A 14,929-nucleotide genomic window follows, 5' to 3' on the forward strand; every position below is an offset into this window, starting at 1 on the left:
TGGAATTCCTCTTTCTTTTAAAATGCAGGTATTAGAAAGAATTTCTGGCACTTGTGGCTATAACAGTATAGAAGATTTCATGAATACCCACTTAGATTTTCTGATTCTAGAGTGGCTGAACTGTGGTTACAGTCTTTCTGTTTTTCCATATGTTTTATTGAATTACTCTACTTTGGAGGAGTTCTACAGGTATGCTCTTAAATTATATTTCTGTGTTTTCCATATAGCCTGCAAATGATTAATTTCTGATATACTGGCTGGCGAATTCCATGTTTTATTGTGCAGCATATTTTGAGAGTGGCTCAAAGATTTGTACTAAGTTATTGCTAAAAGTTATATTTAATTTTAGAGTTAAGGACCCAGTTAGAGTTAAAGGTCCACTTCATACATCAAAAGTAAATTCTTGCCACAATTAACTTGCTAGTATCTAGGACCTTTTCAAGAATAACTTGTCATTAGGATGCAGTCATTGCGTTCTTTACATGACCAGTGCCATCTCTGTTGTAACTGAAATTCGATATTTTTTCCAACCATTTTGTCATAATTCAAGTAAACCTTTAATTGTAGGTCCTGTTACAAAGTTTTGATTCCACAACTGATAGTTCAAGATCAGTTTGAAGAGGTAAAAACGATTGCTTACAAGATTGAAAGAGAGGTGCAGCAGCTTCTGGCACACTGCTTTCCCAAAATCCTTGTTAATATTCTGCCTTACTTTGCCTACCAAAATCATGAAGATGGTGAAATTGCACAAAAGAGAGATGCAGCTTCTAAAGTCTATGACAAACTGAAAGATGAAAACTACTTAGGAAAACAGGTACTTTTTCACTTCTTTTGTTTCTTTTCATATAACTTGCACTATTAGATGAGAAGCATTCAAATGCTAGTATTTAAAAATCAAAGCTATGTTAGAAGCAATCAAGGATTCAATTTTAGGTTGATTCTTTAAGGCAGGAGTAGGTCATTCCTTTCCAAATCAGAAAAATGACTGAAAGTACTATGCATATTAGTAGCTATACATAACTCATTTGAAAATCGTTTTTGTGGTGTAAACCAGTTTCTTTGCATACACTGATTCAAGATAGAGATGCTGACAGCAGTGGCTATGGGTGAATTCCCCATGGATATATACTTCCATATCCCTATCAGATTGGTTCACTAGATTTCTCTACTTACAAAGGGCAGTGCTATACTGTGCTTTGTCCTGGGTGCTATTTCATCCATGACTTTCACCAGTCCTGCAGTCTTGGGCTACAAGAGGTCCATACTTTGAAGTCCTCATCAGGGCTTGAACATTGGCAGGGAGGGACTTGGAATTAACTGCAGCCCCAGTCCAGGTCTATGATTTTGGGATCAGCTGGTTCAAGAGTTCCCGAGTTCCCACTGACTGGATGCAGCATCTTGAGGTAGACCTTGATACCATGCAAGTGAGAATCTTGTGCCTGACAAGAGGATACGCAAACTGAAGGATCTCATTAGCTATGTCAGACGAATAATGACCTCATGCATTCTGCTCGCTTGCTTCTTGGGAATGCTGTTGTACTGTAGCAGGTGGCACCTCTTTCCCATTCAGTTGGCCCTCTAACCCAGCCTTTTCCAACCCGGTATCCTCCAAATGTCTTGAACTACAACTCCCATCATCTCCAGCCAGCATGGTCAATGGCTAACTACAGCTGGGTATGATCGCAAGATCCCTGTGTCTCTGGGGATCGTGTCTTCCATGTCCTGATAGATGACAATCGATTTGGTCTGGATGTATTGCTGTGCAATCTTCCATTGATTATGATTACTGCATATGTGAGCCTCAGTTGCTGAGCACGTGGTGTAAAGATGAAGTGGACTCTTCAGGAGTCAACTCAGTATCTTCTTTCTTGTAACTAACCTCACCAGGATCTGGAAGGAATGCATTGACATTCTTGTGATCTCAAGTTGGCCTAGATGCCTCAGGTTTGTAGACAGAGGCTGCAAGTCCAGAGACATCTTCTAAACTTGCCCAGATTTTCTTTTTCAGGAGCCTTTCACATACTCCAAACTGGAGCTGCTGCCACTCTTTGCCTGGAGGTTGAGGGGAAGTCCTACATTATTTCCCTAAAATGCTAGATTATCTCCTCTAGGGTAGAAGAGAGTCTACTGACAGGATAAATCAGAGTACTCAGGTTCATTTGTCTCGGCGCTGCCAGGAAAGCAACTTTAATTCCTCTACATCTCTGGTCTCCACCATCTTAAAGTTTCTCCAAGGTGGCCTGGAGACAAATGGTGGCTCTAGACTCTATCCTGTCCTTTAGCCAAAGGGATTCTCCTAGGTGCCCATCCTCATATCAAGTGTTTTATCAATGGCTACCCGGTTTGCACCACCTGTTCTACATGGGTTCTAACATAGTCCTCCAAACCGAGACCAAAGAACCCTTTAACCTTTTAGAGACATTTTCTTAATTTTATATATCAGGATAGCCTGCAGGATGTCAAAGCGGGCTGCTTTGGCTATGCAGCCATTCTTTTGAGTTTCCATGAGTATAGATTTATTTTTGGCTCAACCATTCTTTTATTCCGAAAATGAATACATATTTCTGCAGAAAATAGAAGCTGATCCTGCTGACTTCCATTTCCATGCTCAAGCAAACACCAAAGAGGGAAAATGTGGTGCTTCCTTAATATTAGGAGAACCCTTTAGTGGCCCTCTTCCTTGCTTGTCACATACAGAGTTAAAGGAAGGGGTAGAAAGGCATTTAAAGCCTCCCTAGCAAGACAGCTCAAGGTATGTATTGCAGAGGCCTACGAGGATTCTCATTCTCTTAGAAGATATGCTATCTCCTTGGTTACTGAGAAGAGACATTCTGGGTGCCACCTAGTCACTAGTACAGGATGAATGTTCCAATTCAGCTAATGCTGCCTCTGGTAGAAGGGTACTTCAGACTCTGCTGGAGTCCTGTCCTGTTATTCCCAAATGTTTGAACATTGGAGAGTGACAAGTAGAGAGAATGGAGAATACTTTTCCTGTTAGTTCTCCATTTATTTATTTATTACATTTCTATCCCACTTTTCTTCCATCATGGAACTCAAGATGGCTACATGTGGTTCCCAGGTAGTCTCCCCTCCAAGCACTGACCAGACGCACGCAAACCTGCTTAGCTTTAGCAAGGTGGCTACCTCATGTGCCTTCAGACTATGCCCTGGGACCTTCTATTGCTACTTCTTCTCCTTTTGGTAGACAGAGGTCCATTACCCACTCTGGGTCTTTTTTCTCCTTTTGTCCTTTCCTTACTAGTTAAGCACCACTTCTCCCAGTTAGTTTGAGGGATGCTTATTTTGCTGGGGTAGGTTATTACTCTAGGGAAGAAGTGGGAGGTGCCTCCTATTTATGTTTCAGGCAAATCCTTCTTTCAAAGAACCTCCTCTGCCTGGAGGGCAAGGAGATCACCCAGTGTTTGAATCACATTATGGTGAACAAGTAGAAGAAGAATTCATAGGTAACCAAATTCTCCACTTTCTGAGCTGAGTGCTTTTTAATGTAACTTCAGTATGGAGACTGATAAGGCATGTAGTAACCAGTCTTTATTGTATTTGATACTTACGATAAAACTTAAGCTGTGGGGTGTGTTTTTTTGCAGCTGATAGACAATCTATTTCATGGTAATTTGCCAGAGATTGTGGTAGAGGTATTGATGACCTTACATGAGCCAGTATGTATCAAGGCAGGAGAAGATACTGACCTAACGAAATTTACAGGGTACAGTTTACCTTTTTCTGTTAATGTGCTAGATATTGCAATTTATGTGGTTTTGTTTATGTGTAGACTTGTTGCCCATGTGTAATAACTAGGAGCGGGATGGAGAGGCTTGATAGCCTATTGAGAAATTATGTCTGTCTAATCTAAGACCATTTGGGATGGTGACACATTAGCAGCAGTATCTTAGGAAACAGGAGAAATCTGTTAATTTTATGAACCTACATATAACATTAGATCATAAAATTATTTTTATTACTTTACATATTTTTATGTATAGGAGGGATTGCACCATAGTTTGTGGCCTCACATATGATGTAAACTATAAGCCAGACATGTACATTCCTATGGGCATTAACCCAGTGTGAGTAGTCATTCCACTCCTTTTCTGTAAATGCAGTGCATAGAAATATATGCATGTACACATTACAGCAAGTGGACACAGGTAGGCGAACAGTCATGCTTTCCCAGTGTGAACTCAGTAGAAATGTGTGTGTGCATGCACACACCTGTATGTGTGACATAGACCTTGGAGGGAGTCTGTACCTTTGAACCCAGTGCTTAGTTAGCAAATGACCCTTCAACTATAAATTGATATCCATATCAGATCAGTACTGTTGAAAGCATTTATTAATGAATTAAAAATATGCACTCACTAAATTACCTATTCTAATACAGATTGATCTGTTTCCCCTAACTGTTAAGGGAATCAGTCTTAGTCACAATCAGATCCTATTTAGTGTCACTTAGATTTATCTATTCACATAAGATTTTTCTTTGTGGGGTCATCAAGGCTTTGAAAGGCTTGCAATCTTTTCATTTCTTTCAGAGATCTGGATCCTATTCCGAATCGCCCTCATTTTCCATCATATGTCATCAAAGCAACATTGAATTATATTAGCAGTTGCCATAAAACTAAGTCAAAAGGTCTTGTTGGAATTCTTTCCAAGAACCCTGTAAGTTATTGATGATGAATTTTGTGACTGAAACCTTGGGCTGGCTCTTCCAAGAGGCAGGGTGAGACTCTAGCCTCAGGTGGCAGATTGCGCATTCCTCATCCAGTGTGCAGAGGGCTGCCCATTGTTATCACGACCAGCTGCAGATGGATAACATGGCTTTCTGGAGTGCTTGCTGGGCCCATCTCCTTGTTCTAAAGAAGGATCCCTCCGAGCAAGACATTGGTCAGCTGCTGTGGAGAGCCCCATCAGTTATTTTCTTGCTGCAGCACATATTGCAGCTGTGGCTGGATGGCTCTCCAGAGTGCCTTCCAGGCCCAATGGATCACTCTGAGGAAATGTCCCTCAAAGCAAAGCATTGGGTGGCCACCCAGATTGCCCCATCAGCTGCTTTCATGATGGAAAGCCAAGTCTCCAAAACATCCACTAGGCCCAGTGCCTTACTCTGAGGCCCAGTGCCATGGTGGCACAGGCAGTCTCTTCGGCCATCTCACACACAATGCCTTGCTCTGAGGAAGGGCCCCTCATGGCAAGGTATTGATGGATAAAATCACCTGCTGTGCTGCTGCAGTGGGGAGGTGGGGAGCTAGACAGCAGCAGATTGTCCTGCCCCAGGTGTCGCAACATCTTGTGTTGGTCCGGCCAATACATATATTTTTACTTAATGGTGCAAGTAATATCTCAAGGATATTCTTCTTGCTGCTTTTTAAATAACTCTTTGAAGGACAGAAGATGTTGCACATACTTACAAAAGTTGAAGAGTGTTACCTAATCTATTTAGTCGTTATTATTTAATAGTGGTCTATTTTTCCATTGATGAGAACTTATTTTCAAAAATTGAACAAAAACGTGGAGATATTAAGTTCAAGCCATTTGGAGAGTTGGTGGTCATAATACTTGGGCAAGACCATTGTCTGCAGTTTGCCTGTGTAATACATAAAATCAATTGTAAGCAATAATGAGGATGAAATTAGTTGAGATGATGTGTGTGCAGCTGTTGCTGAAAACTGCAGCTGCCAGTCTATCTCCCCCTTCATCCTCCATAATGTCTTTCTTCAGCTTACTCGTGTTGACATCAAGGCATAGAGCATTTGCTTGTCTCCCTCCAGTGGAAGCAAATAATGTGGAGTCTTATGGAGGAAAAGAGGAGAATTAGATATCTGGCTGCAATGTTTGGTGGCAGCCAGGTGTCCAATATGTCGTCACATCTAATTCCAGCCTAATGAAAACAGAAATTCCCCTCCCCCCCTTTTTAGTTTTTCTTATTTCTTTCTTAAAAGATTTTTAAAACTGTCTTCATCTAAAGATGTCAGGGTGGTATACAAAATGGGACCCCAAAATGTTCATACTGTCATACTATCGCAATAAAAACAACACAGGATACAATCATAAAACAATTTAAAAGAATATGCAAGGGCAGACTTACCTGTTTATTAAAGTAAGTGTCAAGGGCTCCTTGGAGGCCTCTCTCAGTCTAATCCAGTAGCCAAGTCCAGACACAGACAAATGGATTCTTTTCAAAGTTTTATTCCTCTTTTACAGCTTAACAGCTCTACTGTTAGCAACTAGATATGAGCAGCAGAGTACCTATGCCCTACGTTGGAACAGTTGGTCCCATTTGAAAAGGAATTACTGGCAGACCCCTGAACTTAAGGACTAGGGAGAGTCCCTCCCCTTTTCCCTTGGATCCTCTGGGCGCAGCCGTTGGTTGCGCGCCAACCGGGCACTACGCCTCCTTTCTGCACCCTCCATTTGGCGCCGCTCTCTGCGTCGGCGTCGCGCGTCCATCAAGTCTGCTTCCCGCGCTCTGTCACTCCCAGGACTGCTATCTAAGCTAGGAATGCTGGTGGGAGGAATCTCCGTCAGCTGTTGGCCCTGGGAAAGAGGAGCGCGCTCCTCTCCCAGGAGCGACTCCTCTTCCTCAGAATCAGAACTACTCTGGGATTCTATGGGCTCAGTGTCCACCCTGACAGTAAGTTGCACCCAAATAGTGATGACATATACATATGAGATTACTATTTAATGTTTTCTTCTTTGTTCTTTTCTTTTTTAGGAATCATTCCAGGAAATCTTACTTGCCATATGTAAGCAAGCATCTGGAACGAATAATATTTACAAAAGACATAGAATCCTTATGATATATCATTTTTTGGTAAAATTATTATTCAAAGAAATCAAAGATGGTTTAGGAGGAGCATCAGCTTTTGTACTTCGGGATGTGATTTACACTGTGATTCACCACATCAACAACAGGTACGTATGAGTATTATATGTTCTCTATATACAGGTTCAGTTCATTTGGATTGGATATAGCATTTATGAAGCTCCCTTATACTGGGTTATTCTGTCTAGTCTAAAGCTTTGTACTCTGAATGGCAGTCAAGGGACTGGTTCTCATGTACTGCTAAGCCAGGTTAACATTAGTGTTATGTGGGCAAGCCTCTGTGAGCCAGAGTGAAGCCTTGGGTTGGCATGATTCCCCCTCCCCTCTCCTCTCCTCTTCCACATGCCCGGGAGGAGGATTACTGATGAGTTTGCTATACTTTCCCCAATTTCTGGCTTGTTTATGTATTTATGTATTTATTTCATTTCTATACCGCCCAATAGCCGAAGCTCTCTGGGCGGTTGCTATATATGAACTAGGAATTGTGGTTTAAAAAAACACTGGTTTCTTAAGCCAACCAGCAAAACAATCCAGGGGTTGTTGTTAGCTTGTCTAGCAATGGATTCACTAGTGTTCATTTTAACCAAGGTTCCTGGTTTGTACATACCAACAAGCCAGGAATTGGGGAAAGCAAAAGTAAACTCAGCAGGAATCCTCTCCCAGCTGTACAAGAGGAGAAGAGGAGAGGGAGAGCATGCAGCCTGAGGTTTCACTTGGACTCGCAGAGGTTCGTAAGTGTGAGGCTAAATCCTGGCTTACCATTACAGGAGAACACAGCCAAGGTCTCAAGCAGAGGTTTTTCCCAGGCTTGCTATCCAAGAGCCTTTACCAGTGAGCTATGAACTTGGTTGGTGGTTTAAGATATTCAACCCTCTAAGAACTATGTTTTTCACTTTCATTTATTTGGGGGCAGATGGGACTTTCTCCTGCTGTAAAATTGTGGCCTTGATATATCCTGTAATTAAAGAGTGAATTCTAGCTCCTTCAAGCTTAACATGAGGTCCCCCCACCATTCATATTACTGTCTTTTCAATTAATAGTTCTATGTGCTTGTTTTAGGCCTAAACAACTGAAAGGAGTATCCCTCCGAAGCTTCTTGCTATGTTTTGACCTTCTCAGTCGTGTTTGCCACACAGCAGTCAAATATTGTGGGGGTGCCCTAGGGAGTCACCTCCATGTTGTTGTGCGTACACTAATACCTATAGTTGGAGACCAACCTGAGGCCCAAGAAGAGGTAAGTTTTTAATAAGAGACACTTGCTAGGCATTTTATTAGTGATCTCACATTTTTTGCCCAGGATCTAAAATGCTTCTTGCTTTGTTGTAGAAAATGTGTACCCTGCCCTTCTGCCTCAGAGTGCCCAAGGTGGCTAACGATATAGATACTAAACACAATCTCTAACCTTAAAACAAAACAAGGCAATTAGTGAGGTATGCCTCATGGTCTTTTTTCTTTGAAGATAAGCCCCCCCCCCCCCCCAATATCACAAACTTTTTTTTAGGTTTCCCTCAATTTCAAAAGGGGTTTGCTATGTGGCTTAGGGACTGTTTTAGAAATGGATGCCTATGGCCCTGTTGGGTACATAGAACAATGTTACCCTTGTCTTCAAGTCTTGGGGGAGGTGATAACAAATCTGGCTTACCTTGAACACTAACCAAAAATTTGGTCACCACTTCTCCAATCAAGGAGTGAATTCACACCGGTGATATGCATCTGAATTTCAGCTTAAGGTCAGGGACAAACCCCTGCTCTCTTCCCAAGCTCTGGAGGCCTGGGCTGGTTTCTGTCACACTGCACTTCCAAACTAAGAGTACCTTAAAAGTACAATTGTGGTAAAGATACCACACACAACCTGAGCTACGAGCTCATGAGGAAGGCTGGGGCTTGTTACACATGCTGGATTGGTCTGGGGCACTCAACATGATGAGTGTAGTGAATGGAATTATTGACTCCTTTTCAAGTTTAAAGTGAGATTGTGGAGACAAAAGCTATGGGAAGGCTAGAACAGCAATAAAATCTTTGGACTCAACCCTGTTCATGATCAAATATCTCCCTGAAGAACTGCAGGCAAGATTGTCCTGGCTCAGCTAAGGTTGCACATAGGGGCTATATTCACCAGTATCAACTGAAGAAGAGGGCCTCATTGTTGTCTGTGCCCTGTAATGTTCCCCACACTATTAGACATGTGTTGCTTGAGTGTCTATGGTTTTCAACTGCTCATCAAACTTCTCTGCACACCCTGTCCCCTAATATGTAATATTTGTGCATAGCTTTGTTGTTGGGCATTAACTTCCATGTATTCCGCACATTTTTCAGAACAATTGTCTAGATGCCTGTTTTAAGACCTTGGGATTTAGTTGCTCATGGAACACTTTTTGCGGGGGGGGGGGGCATGGATGGAATGGAAACTTTGTTGGCTGCTCTCAACAAAATATTGCTTATTGCACAATATAGTCTAGCTGCTACTGCCATAAAATTTAATCTTGCTATCTACTTTTGAACCTCAATCTTCACAGCAGTGCAGTTTTGCTTTTATAACTACTTCCCTCTGCAATATTGTTCTCTTTACCTGTGTCACTTAGGATTTTTGTTCACTATTTCCCTTATTAGTAGAACCTTTGAACAAATTAGCATCTATATTCCGTAAAAACCTTCTTTTTAGGCAAGTATGCATAATTATTTTCAAAACAGATGCCAGTGAAGAAGTAAATTAAATGACCAGAGCTCTATGAATACTCGTCTTAATTATGACTGTTGTACAGTGTTTCTGTGTCATTAAATCTGAGAGCTATTTGCATTTAGATTTATTGGAAAGGAAAAACTAATAACTGATTACACTAATCTACTGAATGTAATTCCCCTTCATGGATCACTGCCTTGTTGTGGTGAAGGGGCTTGCGTAACTCAGTGAAGCCATAAGCTATGCCGTGCAGGGCCACCCAAGACGGACAGGTCATGGCGGAGAGTTCTGACAAAATGTGGTCCACTGGAGAAGGAAATGGCAACCCACTCCAGTATTCTTGCCAAGAAAACCCCGTGGAATGTATCACAAGGCTAAAAGAGATGACGCCGGAAGATGAGCCCCTCAGGTCGGAAGGTGTCCAGTATACTACTGGGGAAGGGCAGAGGGAATTTCCAAGTAGCGCCAGAAAGAGTGAAGCGGATTGGAATGCTAAAGTAGGAAGTCAAGAAATCACCGGTATAACAGGCAAGCATGGCCTTGGTGTACAAAATGAAGCAGGATAAAAGCTAATAGAGTTTTGCCAAGAGAACACGCTGATCATAGCAAACGCTCTTTTCCAACAGCACAAGAGGCGACTCTACACATGGACTTCACCAGATGGTCAATATCAAAACCAGATTGATTATGTCCTTTGCAGCCAAAGATGGAGAAGCTCCATACAGTCAGTCAAAACAAGACCTGGAGCTGACTGTGGCTCAGATCATGAGCTTCTTCTTGCAAAATTTCGACTTAAATTGAAGAACGTAGGGAAAACCACTAAACCTTTCAGGTATGACCTAAATCATATCCCTTATGAATATACAGTGGAGGTGAGGAATAGATTTCAGGGATTAGACCTGATAGACAGAGTGCCTGAGGAACTATGGACGGAGGTCCGTAACATTGTTCAGGAGGCAGCAACTCAATCCATCCCAAAGAAAAAGAAATGCAAGAAAGCCAAGTGGCTGTCTGATGAGGCTTTACAAGTAGCTGAGGAAAAAAGGGAAGCGAAAAGCAAGGGAGAAAGGGGAAGATATATCCAACTGAATGCAGAGTTCCAGAGAATAGCAAGGAGAGACAAGAATGCCTCCTTAAGTGAACAATGCAAAGAAATCGAAGAAAACAATAGAATGGGAAAGACTAGAGATCTCTTCAAGAAAATCAGAGATCTCAAGGGAACGTTTTGTGCAAAGACAGGCATGATAAAGGACAAAGAAGGCAGGGACCTGACAGAAGCAGATGAGATTAAGAAGAGGTGGCAAGAATACACAGAAGAACTATACAGGAAAGATCTGAATGTCCCTGATAGCCATGATAGTGCGGTCACTGAACTTGAGCCAGACATCCTAGAGAGTGAAGTCAAGTGGGCCTTAGGAAGCATTACTAACAACAAAGCTAGCGGAGAGGACAGTATTCCAGCTGAGATATTTAAGATCCTAAAAGATGATGCTGTTAAAGTGCCGCACTCAATATGCCAACACATTTGGAACACTCAACAATGGCCACAAGACTGGAAAAGGTCAGTTTACATTCCAGTTCCAAAGAAGGGCAATGCCAAAGAGTGTTCAAACTACCGTACAATTCTGCTTATTTCACATGCCAGCAAGGTTATGCTCAAAATCCTACAAGCTAGGCTTCAGCAGTATGTGAACCGAGAACTACCGGAAGTACAAGCTGGGTTCCAAAGAGGCAGAGGAACTAGAGATCAAATCGCCAACATTCGCTGGATCATGGAGAAAGCAAGAGAATTCCAGAAAAGTGTCTATTTCTGCTTCATTGACTCCGCTCAAGCCTTTGATTGTGTGGATCACAACAAACTGTGGCAAATTCTTAAAGAGATGGGAGTACCAGACCACCTTACCTGTCTCCTGAGAAACCTGTACGAGGGTCAAGAAGCAACAGTAAGAACCGAACATGGAACAACCGATTGGTTCAAAATTGGGAAAGGAGTACGACACGGCTGTATATTGTCGCCCTGCTTATTTAATTTATATGCAGAGTACATCATGAGAAATGCCGGGTTGGATGAATCACAGGTCGGAATTAAGATTGCCAGGAGAATAATCAGCAACCTCAGATACGCAGACGACACCACCCTTATGGCAGAAAGCGAAGAGAAGCTAAAGAGCCTCTTGTTGAGGGTGAAAGTGGAGAGTGCAAAAGCTGGTTTGAAACTCAGCATTAAAAAAACGAAGATCATGGGATCTGGCCCCATCACTTCCTGGCATATGGAAGGGGAAGAAATGGAAGCAGTGACAGATTTTACTTTCTTCGGCTCCAAGATCACCGCAGACGGTGACTGTAGCCATGAAATTAAAAGAGACTTGCTCCTTGGGAGGAAAGCTATGGCACACCTAGACAGCATAGTAAGAAGCAGAGACATCACCTTGCCGACAAAGGTTCGTATCATCAAAGCTATGGTTTTCCCAATAGCAACGTATGGCTGTGAGAGCTGGACTATAATGAAGTCTGAGCGCCGAAGAATCGATGCCTTCAAACTGTGATGCTGGAGAAGACTCTTACGAGTGCCCTGGACTGCAAGGAGGTTAAATCAGTCCATCCTAAAGGAAAACAACCCTGATTGCTCATTGGAAGGACAGATACTGAAGCTGAAGCTCAAATATTTTGGCCACCTAATGTGAAGAGAAAACTCCCTGGAAAAGACCCTAATGCTGGGAAAGATTGAAGGCAAAAGGAGAAGGGAACAGCAGAGGATGAGATGGCTAGATAGCATCACCGATGCAACGAATATGAATTTGAGTACACTCCGGTAGAGAGCGGAGGACAGGAAGGGCTGGCGTGCTATGGTCCATGGGGTCACGAAGAGTTGGACACGACTTAACGACTGAACAACAATGACAACTGAATGTAATTACACCAATAATATTTTAGAACTCTATTAACTAGTTTTGCTATTTCAGCCAAACTAATATATCTTAATGTAAAGGCTGTGGGCCATGGAACGGATTTGTATGTGAGTGAATTGGTGGTGTTAGAATAGTTGTCTGGCAGTCACTCAGAAAATCATATGTTTTGTCATTAGCATCTACATTTAGAAGCTTAGTCTCAAAAAGATATTTCTGAATCTGAATAATGTTTAAAAATACAATAAATTTCTCTTTTGAATTTTGCAAGAGAATTTGATGGTTACTTTTTGGAACTGAAATTGTCACTATCAATAATTTTAAAGTTTGCTTTTGTGTTTTTCCATACTGTTTATAGGGTCCTCATTACTCCAGATGAGGATTATGAAAACTGAATCAAATTGCCTTAGAGCATGGAACCTGTAGGGATGTTGATTCCCCCCTTTTGTTTTTTCATTTTATGCTCTTTTCTGCTTGAAGGCAGCCAGACAGCGGGGATGTTTGGATGGTTCTTCTTCCTTTTTAGCTTTATGTGCAGTGAAATCAGAAACAGACCTTTGGCTCATGCACATTGTCCTCTTCCTTTCCCCTGCTTCTCTTCCAGCATGTTGAACTGAATATACTTGAACTGAATAATTGACAACATAATCCTGTGTATGTTTATTCAGAACTAAGTCGTACCATCTTCAGTGGGGCATATTCTCTAGTCTAGAAAGCATTATGACTGCAGCCTAAACGTACGATCTTCCTTGACACTGAATATTGAGCCTCCTCAACAGGATGAGCATCCAGGATGATCTTGGATTCACATAAATGGAGGATCTCCTGGTTCTGGTATGCATTCCTATGCGGTGAGAGGAGGAAGTACACAAGCTAGGGCTGCTCCTAATCTCTTGATGCATAGAGGTAGTGTAGAAAAATCAGTGCATAAATCACATTGGTCTGTTAATTTTTTTTTCATACAAAAAAAATGAAAACTTTATTATAATGGTTTTCATTGTTCTGTTCTTCATCCCTTTATTATTTTTTTTAGGTCTTGGGCTTATTGAAGTACCTAGTGATAGATAATAAAGAAAATGAAAATCTGTACCAAGCAATCAAACATCTAGATCCTTTTCCTGATCATCCTGCTTTTAAAGAACTGCGTGCTACTCAGCAAAAAATAAAATACAGTAAAGGGGAATTTTCTCTTTTGGAGGTAATATAATCAGTTAACTTGTTAGCAGGTTAGTTTCAAGAATTTTAATAAAAATAACTACATATGAATTTTTATCACTCTACTTTGAAGGATGTATTGTATTGTTTGTATATGTATCTCTCAAGGCTTTTAGGTTGTGACGATGAAGTGATTTCAATAAGTAAGTGTTAAATTTGAGTCTTGCTCAGCCAGTTAAAGTCTGTAAATGTTTCTATGTAATGAACAAGCATATCTCTTTGCAATGACATCTAACTGTAGAGCTTTAAAGGAGGTGATATCTATTTATTGTATCCTTACTTAAAATCAATTTGATGTTCACAGGAAATTAACCATTTCCTATCCATAAATATCTCTGATTCACTACCATTGATGAGACTTGAAGGTTTAAATGATTTGCGCAAACAACTTGAAGATCATAAAGAACAAATGAAGGACCTTATGAAAGAATTTCAGGGTATGAATTTGGGACTAAATGTTTTAATTCCTGTGTATGCTGTGTATTATGTCCTTAGCATCAAGACTGTTCCCATTTTTGTTTTACTTTAATTTTTCAATCAAAATGTCAAATTAAAACATGTCCAGCATATCACACACATATTATACATTCCTAAAAATTACTAATAGCCTTAAAATACATTAAATCCTTAGAAGTTACATTGTAAACAATTTTAATTTATCTATATTTCTAATTGATTTCCTAAAAAAACATCCTGTTTTATTTACATCCTGTATTCTATATTAATGAACCTGAGCACACTCCGGGAGAAAGAAGGAAGGCCTGGTGTGCTATGGTCCATGGGGTCACGAAGAGTCGGACACGACTTAACGACTGAACAACAACAACAATTGTATATTAATCTGTCAGTCTGACAGTGAATATAATCCTTAATAATTTATCAGCTCCATCCAATTTCCACTTCAGGATCAGAAGAATGTATCTAAACAGTTTTTTTCTCTGTGTATTAAAACCCTTGCTGCCATTATTAAGTAATATGTTAACTCAACATCATTATCTGCACCCATTCCTTCCCAGTTTGGTGTGAAGAGGCATCCAAGAATGGATTAACTCCCCACTCACCACACAGGAAAAGCAGGCATCATGTGGTAACTGATCTTTCTGTCTTGCTCAGCACCATCCAGCTCCACTCCCAGTTCCTCTCTGCCTTTTGCCCCAGGACAGACTATTCCTTTGCTCGCACTGTACAAGCGTATGCCTCCTTACTTCTTCTTGCACTTTGGTATATTTTTTCATCCCATCAATTTTTTCATTTCTACCTTTTCTTTTTAAAGAAGTTATCTTTCCT

The 14,929-nt window shown here is 41.1% G+C and overlaps 1 protein-coding gene across 6 annotated transcripts in view; it reads left to right on the plus strand.

Moving 5' to 3' along the window:
• ATM (ATM serine/threonine kinase) overlaps nucleotides 1–14,929 on the plus strand; it is a 108,896-nt gene that overhangs the window by 39,685 nt on the left and 54,282 nt on the right. For all 6 annotated transcript variants that reach the window (XR_014788976.1, XR_014788977.1, XM_084842720.1 and 3 more), the window contains 8 exons: nucleotides 29–189; nucleotides 568–814; nucleotides 3,606–3,724; nucleotides 4,551–4,677; nucleotides 6,731–6,930; nucleotides 7,901–8,075; nucleotides 13,461–13,625; nucleotides 13,947–14,079. Coding sequence is in view for 4 of the 6 variants with exons in the window: in XM_084842720.1 (XP_084698846.1) it covers nucleotides 29–189; nucleotides 568–814; nucleotides 3,606–3,724; nucleotides 4,551–4,677; nucleotides 6,731–6,930; nucleotides 7,901–8,075; nucleotides 13,461–13,625; nucleotides 13,947–14,079 (1,327 nt within the window). In the remaining 2 variants the exon portion in view is untranslated. The remainder of the gene's footprint in view (nucleotides 1–28; nucleotides 190–567; nucleotides 815–3,605; nucleotides 3,725–4,550; nucleotides 4,678–6,730; nucleotides 6,931–7,900; nucleotides 8,076–13,460; nucleotides 13,626–13,946; nucleotides 14,080–14,929) is intronic.

Source organism: Heloderma suspectum, chromosome 3 (assembly GCF_057233095.1).
Source record: "Heloderma suspectum isolate Gila_16-S chromosome 3, 16-S_ref, whole genome shotgun sequence".
In the NCBI taxonomy this organism is placed as follows: domain Eukaryota; kingdom Metazoa; phylum Chordata; class Lepidosauria; order Squamata; family Helodermatidae; genus Heloderma; species Heloderma suspectum.